Source organism: Hoplias malabaricus, chromosome 9 (assembly GCF_029633855.1).
Source record: "Hoplias malabaricus isolate fHopMal1 chromosome 9, fHopMal1.hap1, whole genome shotgun sequence".
Classification (NCBI taxonomy): domain Eukaryota; kingdom Metazoa; phylum Chordata; class Actinopteri; order Characiformes; family Erythrinidae; genus Hoplias; species Hoplias malabaricus.
Window position 1 is genome coordinate 34,542,369 of NC_089808.1, and position 9,617 is coordinate 34,551,985.

General features: G+C 41.1%; 1 protein-coding gene across 3 annotated transcripts; it reads right to left on the minus strand.

Annotated features, from left to right (window-relative positions):
• Positions 1-2,980: 2,980 nt before the first annotated feature.
• adcyap1a (adenylate cyclase activating polypeptide 1a) lies at positions 2,981-9,125 on the minus strand. Of its 3 annotated transcripts, XM_066681208.1 has the most exons (7): positions 8,803-9,125; positions 8,260-8,352; positions 7,252-7,380; positions 6,502-6,606; positions 5,179-5,313; positions 4,552-4,672; positions 2,981-3,412 (listed from the first exon to the last, which is right to left on the minus strand). In XM_066681208.1, exons 2-7 carry the CDS (start codon positions 8,346-8,348, stop codon positions 3,404-3,406), a joined length of 588 nt encoding a protein of 195 aa, XP_066537305.1. In that variant the 5' UTR covers positions 8,349-8,352; positions 8,803-9,125; the 3' UTR covers positions 2,981-3,403. The 3 variants fall into 3 exon arrangements, with proteins under 3 accessions (XP_066537305.1, XP_066537303.1, XP_066537302.1); XM_066681206.1 differs by having other exon boundaries at positions 2,981-4,672; positions 8,807-9,125; XM_066681205.1 differs by having other exon boundaries at positions 2,981-4,672.
• Between the last annotated feature and the right edge of the window lie 492 nt (positions 9,126-9,617).

Consider the following 9,617-nt stretch of genomic DNA (forward strand, 5'->3'; position numbering starts at 1 on the left):
TACAAAGATTGAGTTCACTCTTCTCAATTTACACTTGTAGGTGCAGCCAGAAACTCTATTACACAAGGTGAAAGCTATTCTTCAATTCGGTGCAGAGTTCTCTGGGCCAGAGCTCATTTCAGATCTTCCAAAAAATCAGATCCCTGTGCCAAAGACTAAAGCCAGACCAGCAAAAGGGGTAAAATGCATCTGTCATGACACTGAAGTGCATCAGTGCCCACAGCATAGGCGAGTTCCATATCTGAGGATGTACCATTGATATGGAGGGGTGTTTTGGTATTTTAGAGAGACGTATGCTGCCATCAAGGTGAGATATTTTCCCGGGAAGTCCATGGTTATTTCAGCAAGACTCATTCTGCATGGCTGAGTGTGATACCCCATGAAAAAAGGAATCAGATAATGGCAACCACTGACGGTTAAGAAACTGAAATGAGCTTCCAACAAACTCTAACAATTGGTTTGCTCAGTTCCCAAATGATTAAACAGTGCAATTAAATGGAAAGGTGGTGTTAAACAGGTCTTTTCCCCAAATTGGGTACAGGCATAAAGACGTTTCCCAATTACAATCAACATCGGTGGGCCAGTGAACCTGTCACGGGGTCATGGGCACCCAAGTCTCACTGATGCGCCCGGGGATGAGCGAGCCCACCTGGTCAGATCCCACTAGCACAAGATGCTGACTAAGTGCTGGCGATGAGAGAAAGGTGTCAGAACAAAATGCATCACAGCTTGCCGTGTGCCCATACTGACCTCTTCACTACCTTGCACATCAGTAAGACTTGGGTGCCCATGACCCTGTGACTGCTTCAGTGTTTGTCCTTCTTTTAACCACTTTTGTCTGAACTAACCTCACAGGAGATGCTCTGACCAAACCATTATGACCATCGCTTACTCAGATCTTTAGACTTGGACCTTTTTCCCACTTCCAAATCATGGAATTCAAGCGCGGACTCTTCACTAACTCCCTAATATAGTTCATTTACTTTCATTTTAGTTTAGAAACGACCTCGAATTTATAAACTATAAACAGGTATCAGAAACTTTAATCCAAGGTTTTAGTTTCTGAAACATCCAACATCAGTGTGAGGTTGCTGGAGTGAAGCATGAATAGAGGGGTTTGTGTAAGTGTGTGTGTGTGTTGGGTGGGGGGGGGGGGTAGTTGTAAAGGTCAGTGTTTTCTCCCCACTGTGCTACAGTGATGTAGGGGTTATTAACTCTGATCCAGTCTGACGGACACTAAAAGGTTCCCCTGAACTCCTAGAGTCTCCACAGCACATAACACACCTGACAGAGTCATAACTCAGTGGGTGACAACAACTCTCACACCTCCATCTCCGTCTCTCTCTCTCTCACACACACACACACACAGCCACACTTGTTTTCAGACCTGCTTTTTGTGATGAGGGTATACATAATGTATATAATACTTAGTTCATTTTTCTATCTTTATTATTTATTAAAATATATTGTCTATATCTCCTTGTTCTTCATTGTTTACACAATTTAAAAACACCAGTTGCCCTTCAACATAGTCTCTAAATTGTATGAGGAATGGACAGTCAGAAGATATGACTACAATATAAAACTGAAGGACGTTTCCCTCCAGTAAAGTTACATTGTGTTCAGTGACTGTCACTGAGTTGAACTGGGCCTCATATCCACAGGCCATTTTACTGTTAAACTGTGTTCAGTGACTGCCACCGAGTTGAACTGAGCCTCATATCCACAGGCCATTTTACTGTTAAACTGTGTTCAGTGACTGCCACTGAGTTGAACTGAGCCTCATATCCACAGGCCAATTTACTGTTAAACTGTGTTCAGTGACTGCCACCGAGTTGAACTGAGCCTCATATCCACAGGCCATTTTACTGTTAAACTGTGTTCAGTGACTGTCACTGGGTTGAACTGAGCCTCATATCCACAAGCCATTTTACTGTTAAACTGTGTTCAGTGACTGTCACCGAGTTGAACTGAGCCTCATATCCACAAGCCATTTTACTGTTAAACTGTGTTCAGTGACTGTCACTGGGTTGAACTGAGCCTCATATCCACAGGCCATTTTACTGTTAAACTGTGTTCAGTGACTGTCACTGGGTTGAACTGAGCCTCATATCTACAGGCCATTTTACTGTTAAACTGTGTTCAGTGACTGCCACTGAGTTGAACTGAGCCTCATATCCACAAGCCATTTTACTGTTAAACTGTGTTCAGTGACTGTCACTGGGTTGAACTGAGCCTCATATCCACAGGCCATTTTACTGTTAAACTGTGTTCAGTGACTGTCACTGGGTTGAACTGAGCCTCATATCCACAAGCCATTTTACTGTTAAACTGTGTTCAGTGACTATCAGTGAGTTGAACTGAGCCTCATATCCACAGGCCATTTTACTGTTAAACTGTGTTCAGTGACTGTCTCTGGGTTGAACTGAGCCTCATATCCACAGGCCAATTTACTGTTAAACTGTGTTCAGCTTCTTTTAGACCTGCATTCCTTTCCATTTTAGCTTCAGCTTCGTCTTACCGTCTGTCCTAATCCTCGGCTCTGGATTCTCGATGGTTTTAGTGGGTTTCATTAGGCTTTGATGCCTTTTCTCATTTCGTTTTCTACCCTCAGCTTGGGGTTTATTTCTTCATCAGGCAAAAATATATTTTATTCAGCCACTCTCATGTTGCTCAGTGTGTGTGTGCAGAGATATAATAGATAACATTTAACCCACATTGACATTCACTGAGCTACACCAAATGACGACTGCTTTATATTTGTGATGTAGCAGACCGTCAGCCAATCAACAGCTGACTGTTTAAGAATACAATCATGTGATTGGATGAACAAAAATGTGTGTGTGGTGGTCTTATTTTTTAAACAGATTTGTTTCAAATTTGTTAGTTTCAAAGATTAGGACAAAACTGTGTTGTTTACAAAAATTTATTCATACAAATCTTACAACACCTTTGTTTTTGTTTTTTGTTTTTTCTTGACATTTATGTTGGTGACCTCTCGTTGTGGTTCCCATGTGAGTTTTTTTAATTATTGTCTACTATTCATCTACACAAGAAATAGATCTGTTTTATAAGACTCTTCTAAAGTAAGGCTTCAGGCGCTATCAAAATATACACACAGCATGAATCTCATGTTTGGGAGTGTTCTCTATGATTTCTACAGCTAGCAAACACACACTGTTCAGTGAAGCTTCAACAAACCACAGTAAAACGGTGCAGAAAGTCGAACAGAATAGGGGTGGGGCCAGGTGGCAATTGAATGAAAGTCATGTGATCCAATGAAATGGGAGCAGTGTGAGCAGGTGATGTGCAGCATTGGAGGGCCACTAACATGCCATCTGAGATTGGTGGCCATTTTTAAAGTTGAAGCAAAGGCACCCGAGCTGCAAGCTGCCCTCCTGCGTCACAAAGCCTGCAGGAGAACGCATAATTAAACACAGATTGATTTCACACACGCACAACTCTCTCGTACTCTCGCTTTCAGACACACACACACACACAAACGCATATTCACAGTCTAACACACACTAGTGAGAGCTAAAGCACTACTGTTTGGGTGGGGAGGTTTGTTTTTTTTATCAGTTTTATTCCATATTTTGGCTAAAACACTGGTATTCTGTCTCTGTTTGTGTCTCTATAGTTTTCTGTCATAAATAAAAAGATTTACACTATTTCAAAATGATAAAAGACTAAGAGAATTAGCCCAAAATGACTGGGAATTCCATCACATTGTTTTACATTTAAGAGCATTTCCTGATCTCTCCTAAAAAGCTCGGTAGAATCATTCCTTGGCTCTTCCTTTTCATGGCATTTCTTGATCCTCTTGGGTAAATAAACATGTGCATACACAAAGGGAACTGAAGCATGCCCCTAAGGTGGTATGACAGGAGAAAGGAGCCCAGAAACCCAAAATGCCAAACACAATCACTCCACCTCCACTGGACAGACACACAGACAGAAGAGATTTCACGGCCAGGAACGAAGTGTACCCAGTGTGTCTTTGCAGCAGGAGACATATGAGTTTCTCATCTGAGAACCATTGATCCGGTTCCCTTGGAAAGACATATTTACACACAAACACACAGTCACACATTCTGCCCACCACCTTAAGCTCTGAGTACCCTTCGAATAAAGGGATTTAAAAAAACACAACATTCACAGGTGAAGCCCCCCGCCCCATTGTTGGATAGAAAGATGAGGAAGAACAGCTTGGAAGGATGATAGATAACGTGCCTGGGCATGCTTTTACAGGGAGAAGAGAAAGGCTGTGCGCTGCGTTCTTCAAGGTGCATCACCTCTGTCTTAATGTCCATGACAAAGAAACACATCTGGAGATAAATCTGCCCAAAATGAGAAGGATCCATGGTGTGAAAGTCAATGCTTTTATCAGAGAGGGTTGTGAGCAGGTGAGGAAGGAGAGAGGCTCGTGAAATTTAAGCGACAGATGACAGGGGAGGGAAACTTCACGGGAGAAAGAGGGGAGGAGCGAGAGACACTCCTCCGAGGTAAAAAAAAAAAAGGGCTGAATGGCACCGGAGCCACAGAACTCACCGGGAAATCGGGAAGGAACTGCCTCAGCCAGTTCAACATAAATGCCTCAATCTCATCCCCATCTGGGAGCGCCCCAATGTCTATGTCTTGTAGAAATTGGTGCAAATCTATGTCTTCGGGTCTGTTGTAAATAAAGAACACTACACTCTTAATTTCAACGTTCACAAACAAGGAAGAAGTAACATTCAATGCAGTGATTGTCTTTAAGACTATTTATTTACTCATACTCATGTTGTTCGACTGATATATGTAAAAGACAAGGTATCAGGAGCACATCCTTCACAATCACATTCTCAATGTCTAAAAATAAATCAGTAAATATATAGACTATATTTTGGTCAAGACTGAACGATTGGTCCACAAGGTTAGATCTGTGCGTTCTCAAGTGCTTCAGTACAAAAGAAAAACAGTATTATTATCAAAATATTCATTTTTAATGTCTTCACTTAATACATAAATACATGTTTAAAGAACACAGGTGTGATCGACTCTCCGTCTCCACGTCCTGGCTGACTCAGGACTGTACATACAAGGGCGTCAGCGGTTCTGTATTTTTATGTTTGACTTTTTCGAAAGCGCTACAAATAGGCGAGCCGTCGTCCTTTGCTTCTAAATCTCTGTCTATACCTTTTGCCGAGGACCGCGGCCAGGTACTTCTTCACGGCCATTTGCTTCCGATAGCGACTGTAGCTGTCCGTGAAGACTCCGTCGGAGTGGCGCTTGGAGAGCGGCTCCGTGCTGTCCTCCATCGCACTCCCTCCTCTGTGTGTGAAGGGAGAAAAGGGAGAGAGAGCGTGAGAGAGAGAGAGTCTGGTGTTAAGGATGCTGCATACAAAGGGTTTTTAAAACGATACAAATCAACGTTTCCCTTCAATTTGAACCATGTGAGAGAAGACAATATCTTCCCCATGGTCTCACTGAGCTTATGTGAAGTCTCAAGGGGCAATTGGTTGAGCCAATGAAAGCCCGGATGTGTTCAGACATGGTATGCAAAAAAACTAAATAAACCAGCTAACCACGCTTTCCTATCAGATGTCTTCTGTTCATATGTATGTCATACATGGTGCATCAGATTTCTAAGCCAAACTGACATACCTCTATCAATATTTCAACCACGTTTTTAATAAAGACCACATAATCAAAGATGAACATGACACTACTGTGAGTTTCTCGAGGATTTGAGGGAGGGCTTCAACACCAACTTCTCACCCAGCAATAAACAAGCACTAGTTGCATTCATCAGAATTATTTTACTATACGTTTTTAGAAAATATGAAAATTTTTGATGAGATTTTAATTGAAAAACATGTTTTATTTTGTATAAGCTTAGGTGGGTAATTTTAAAATGCACAGTAGCTAAAGCTATTCTATGAGAAACTAAATTAATCTATGTATTCATTACCAGTAAACAAGGAATGTCCCTGGACGTTCAAAATAGGTCTAAGAGTAGTCTGTCCTGTCCGTCAAGGACATATTTTAAACGTCAATGGACGTCCAAAATCCATCTTAATAAGTTAGTTAAGTGGTGACCAATCGATAACATCAGTGGACGTCCAAAATGCGTTTTATACAATTAATTTATTTCGGGACCAATTAATAACGTCAGTGGACATCCAAAATACGTCTAATAGTCGTTATTTCAAAGTCTGTGTTTGGACGTCTTTTCAACTTTCATTTTCAACCTTAAGAGAACGTTGATTAGACGGCAGTCATTACGTTATTTCAGCGTTGAATCAACGGCTAATTGTTTACTGGGTTGTTTCAGTGTAGAACTCACCAGCGTTCAGAGCAGATACATTAATGTTAAATTTATATTTAATATCTGAGACCACCAACAGCACACAAGGATCAAGAAGGCACAGAATGCCACTGAGGTGTCTCTGAATTATTAGAGAATATTATGAGTCCTGGTGAGAAAGAGAAGTTCAGAGAAAGAGGAGAGTAGCTTACCCTACACGTTTTGCCATGAGAGAATGCAGATATTTCCGGGCTGATAACTGACCCAGTGCTTTCCTGTATGCTTTATTAAACATCCCGTCTGCATGTCGTTCAGCTCTGGAAGCAAACACACATACACACAGCACTGTAGGACACAGTCATACGCCAAAATACATCCATCTTCTTTTACGCTTGTCCATTCCAAAATACCACTGAGGTTAATACATCTCCCTCAAGCCAAACTACTGTGTTACAAGAGACACCAAACACACTCCGGAGAGACTGTTTGAAATGAACCCTCTGCCACTTTTCTTAAGTTCTCCCTCAATTACTTTAATCTTTTACTGTTTTCTCAGATATTTCTCAGTTGTTAACGTTCTTAACTTGGCCCTCATAGTAAAACTTTCCTGTTTCACCTTTGTCATGTCTCTAGTAAAACAGTTATTTCAGATAAATATTGACTGTTTAACCTGTTTAGTCTCCACCTCTTGTAGATTATAGCTCTTAAAGACAGAGTGTTCAGTATCTGGAAGCACTAGGAACGTATCGTTGCTGTCAAACTAACATCTATCTCCAAATTGGTGGCTATACCATAGAAATCAAAATTCTTCTTAAAATTGTACTGAAATTAATGTGAAGTAATTGTATTCCAAGTCGATCTGGGCCATTTCTGTTTGTTCAATTTATGTTCAAACAGATTAAAGAGAGAGAAAGCAGGTTTATCTTCGTGAACAAGTGGAGAAAGATGTGAGGAAGCTGTACCTCTGCTCTGAAGGATAATATAATGTGAAGGCATCGTCCCCAGTTGATGGACCACTCAGAGCCATCTGGTCACTGTCGAAGGCCAAGTCTGCTACCGAATCCCCCTCTTCAATGCCTGCATTCTCCAGCCTACAGCACAGAACAACAACATCACAGCTCACATCTGACGAGGCTCAGGCTTTTATCATTAATCTCACATCTTTTATTTTTACCTTAAGACTGATTTAGCATTTTAAACTCTACCTCAGCTACACCCACAAGTTCCATCATAGTTGTAAAGATATTAAAATAGTCTGATGTGAAGCTCTATGTGAGTATTGGCGAATGCTGTTCAATCTAAATATTTATTTAGATTATTGTAAAACAAAATAATGCTGAGGATGATTCTTTTACTGAACCAGTATAATGTCTAAATGTTTTACTTGATAAATCCCGAACAAAAACATTTATTTACTCTGGATATTATTTAAAAAATAAATAGATTACTTGTTTCATTCACTCACTTAAAACAGTTTTCTAAGGAAAAAATGTTTTAAGATAAAAGTGAGAGAAAACGATTTTAATTAAGACGGGAAAAAGCACCCAAAAATGTATTCGGAGATTCCGGAACGCATCCTAAACTTGACAAAAAGAGAAAAAGCCCTCAGACGAACAAAGAAAGAAAAAAATAACAAACCGCGAAAGACGATTATGTTCTATTTCATTCATTCAATCGAAAAGACAAAGACAAAAACAAAAACACACACCATCCTGACTTTCGTAGCTTACTGTATCTTAACAGTTTCCCCTCAAACAACAAAAGCGAACTTGAATCGCCTTTTACTCTTATTTTACGCAAAGCTACAGTTCTCCGGCTGTGACCGGTGATATCTCCGTTAATGTCCATTTTCCTGACATTATTATGGGTACACGTTGTCCTCACAAAGTACTTAATACACACACCGGTGCGCGCGCGCACACACACAAACACTTTCCCCAGTGCGGTTCTCATTTGGCGCGCGCTCGTACCTGACGCTAGGGTAGCCGAGCGGAGAGCACGCGCCGCAATGCACGAGGAGCCCGTAGATGAGGAAGGCCAGAGCTCTGCTTCTCCACATTATTCTGAGAGAGAGAGAGAGAGAGAGAGAGAGAGAGAGATAGAGCAGAAAAACAAGAAAACGTTTAAATTCAAACTTTTGTTTAAAAAAAAAACAAACCAACCTTTTATTCATTAAAAAATCAGCGCGAGAAACGGTCAAACTTGATTAGCGGACCATTAATGTTGTTAAAATGTATTTAAACAACTCCGGGGTTCTGTTCAACTGTCTTCAAATTGAACACTGCTGCCGCGGGATGTAGAGACCGTTAGAATTTAAATTTTTGTTAACGGTCGTCAGGCTCGAACGTTAAGTATAGCCGTTAGAATTCAACGCTGCAACTGTTTCTAACTTTGTGATCTTACAGACCCAATTATTTCCAGACGAGTTTAAAAAAAATCTCCTAAGGACATCAACTCTCCTCGGTTTTTTCAGGTAGGCTCAGTGTCTGTGCCCATTTGTCAGTGTGACATACCTACAGCAGCTCGAAGAGCTGGATGGAGTCCGCGAGCCTCAGACTGGAAGAATGAGATAATTTCTCTCTCTCTCTCTCTCTCTCTCTCTCTCTCCTCTTTGTCTCTCCCTAGGACTTCTCACCTTCCTCCCTCCAGTCCGCCTTTCTTGTTCTGTTTCTTTCTTTCTTTTTTCTTTTTTTTTTATACCCTAAAACTTCTCTGAAACGCGACTTGACTCTGCGCTCTCCTCGCCAAAACTTCACGTGCGCCGGCCCAAATAGAAAGTGCTCGGTGCGGTTCTCTCAGATTTCCCCGCGGTCATTTATCTCCATCTCGTTAAGTGAGCGACTCCACGGCGAGTTTTATCCTCCATGGTGCGAGAGAGCCTCCTTTTTACCCCTCCGCCCCTCCTCCACCCGTTCTACCCCACTAGGGGAAGGATGCTGTGACGTCACTGGACACGTTAGAGATGTGTTAGTATTTCCTCCACCTGTTTTCCGTACAAGCCACGCCTTCTGAGCCTATGATTCACTGACTCCAACTCTGGAGGGGGCAGCGGATGTATGGCAAGCCGTTTTAACATTAAATAGCTTTCGTCTGACTATTTCTAATTAAATACTGGGTAGCTACAACAGAGATTTGACTAGTCAGAATCACAACAGTTACAATCTGATTAGTAAAAACAGTAATTCAAGATATCTACAGTTATATTTTGACTAATCAATATGTCTTTTAAGATATCTATAATGATGTAAGCGAATTCGTCTTCTGATGAGTCATAAATCCTGAAATAGTATTAAAGATATCTCAAATTAAAATTCAAAACGACATTTTC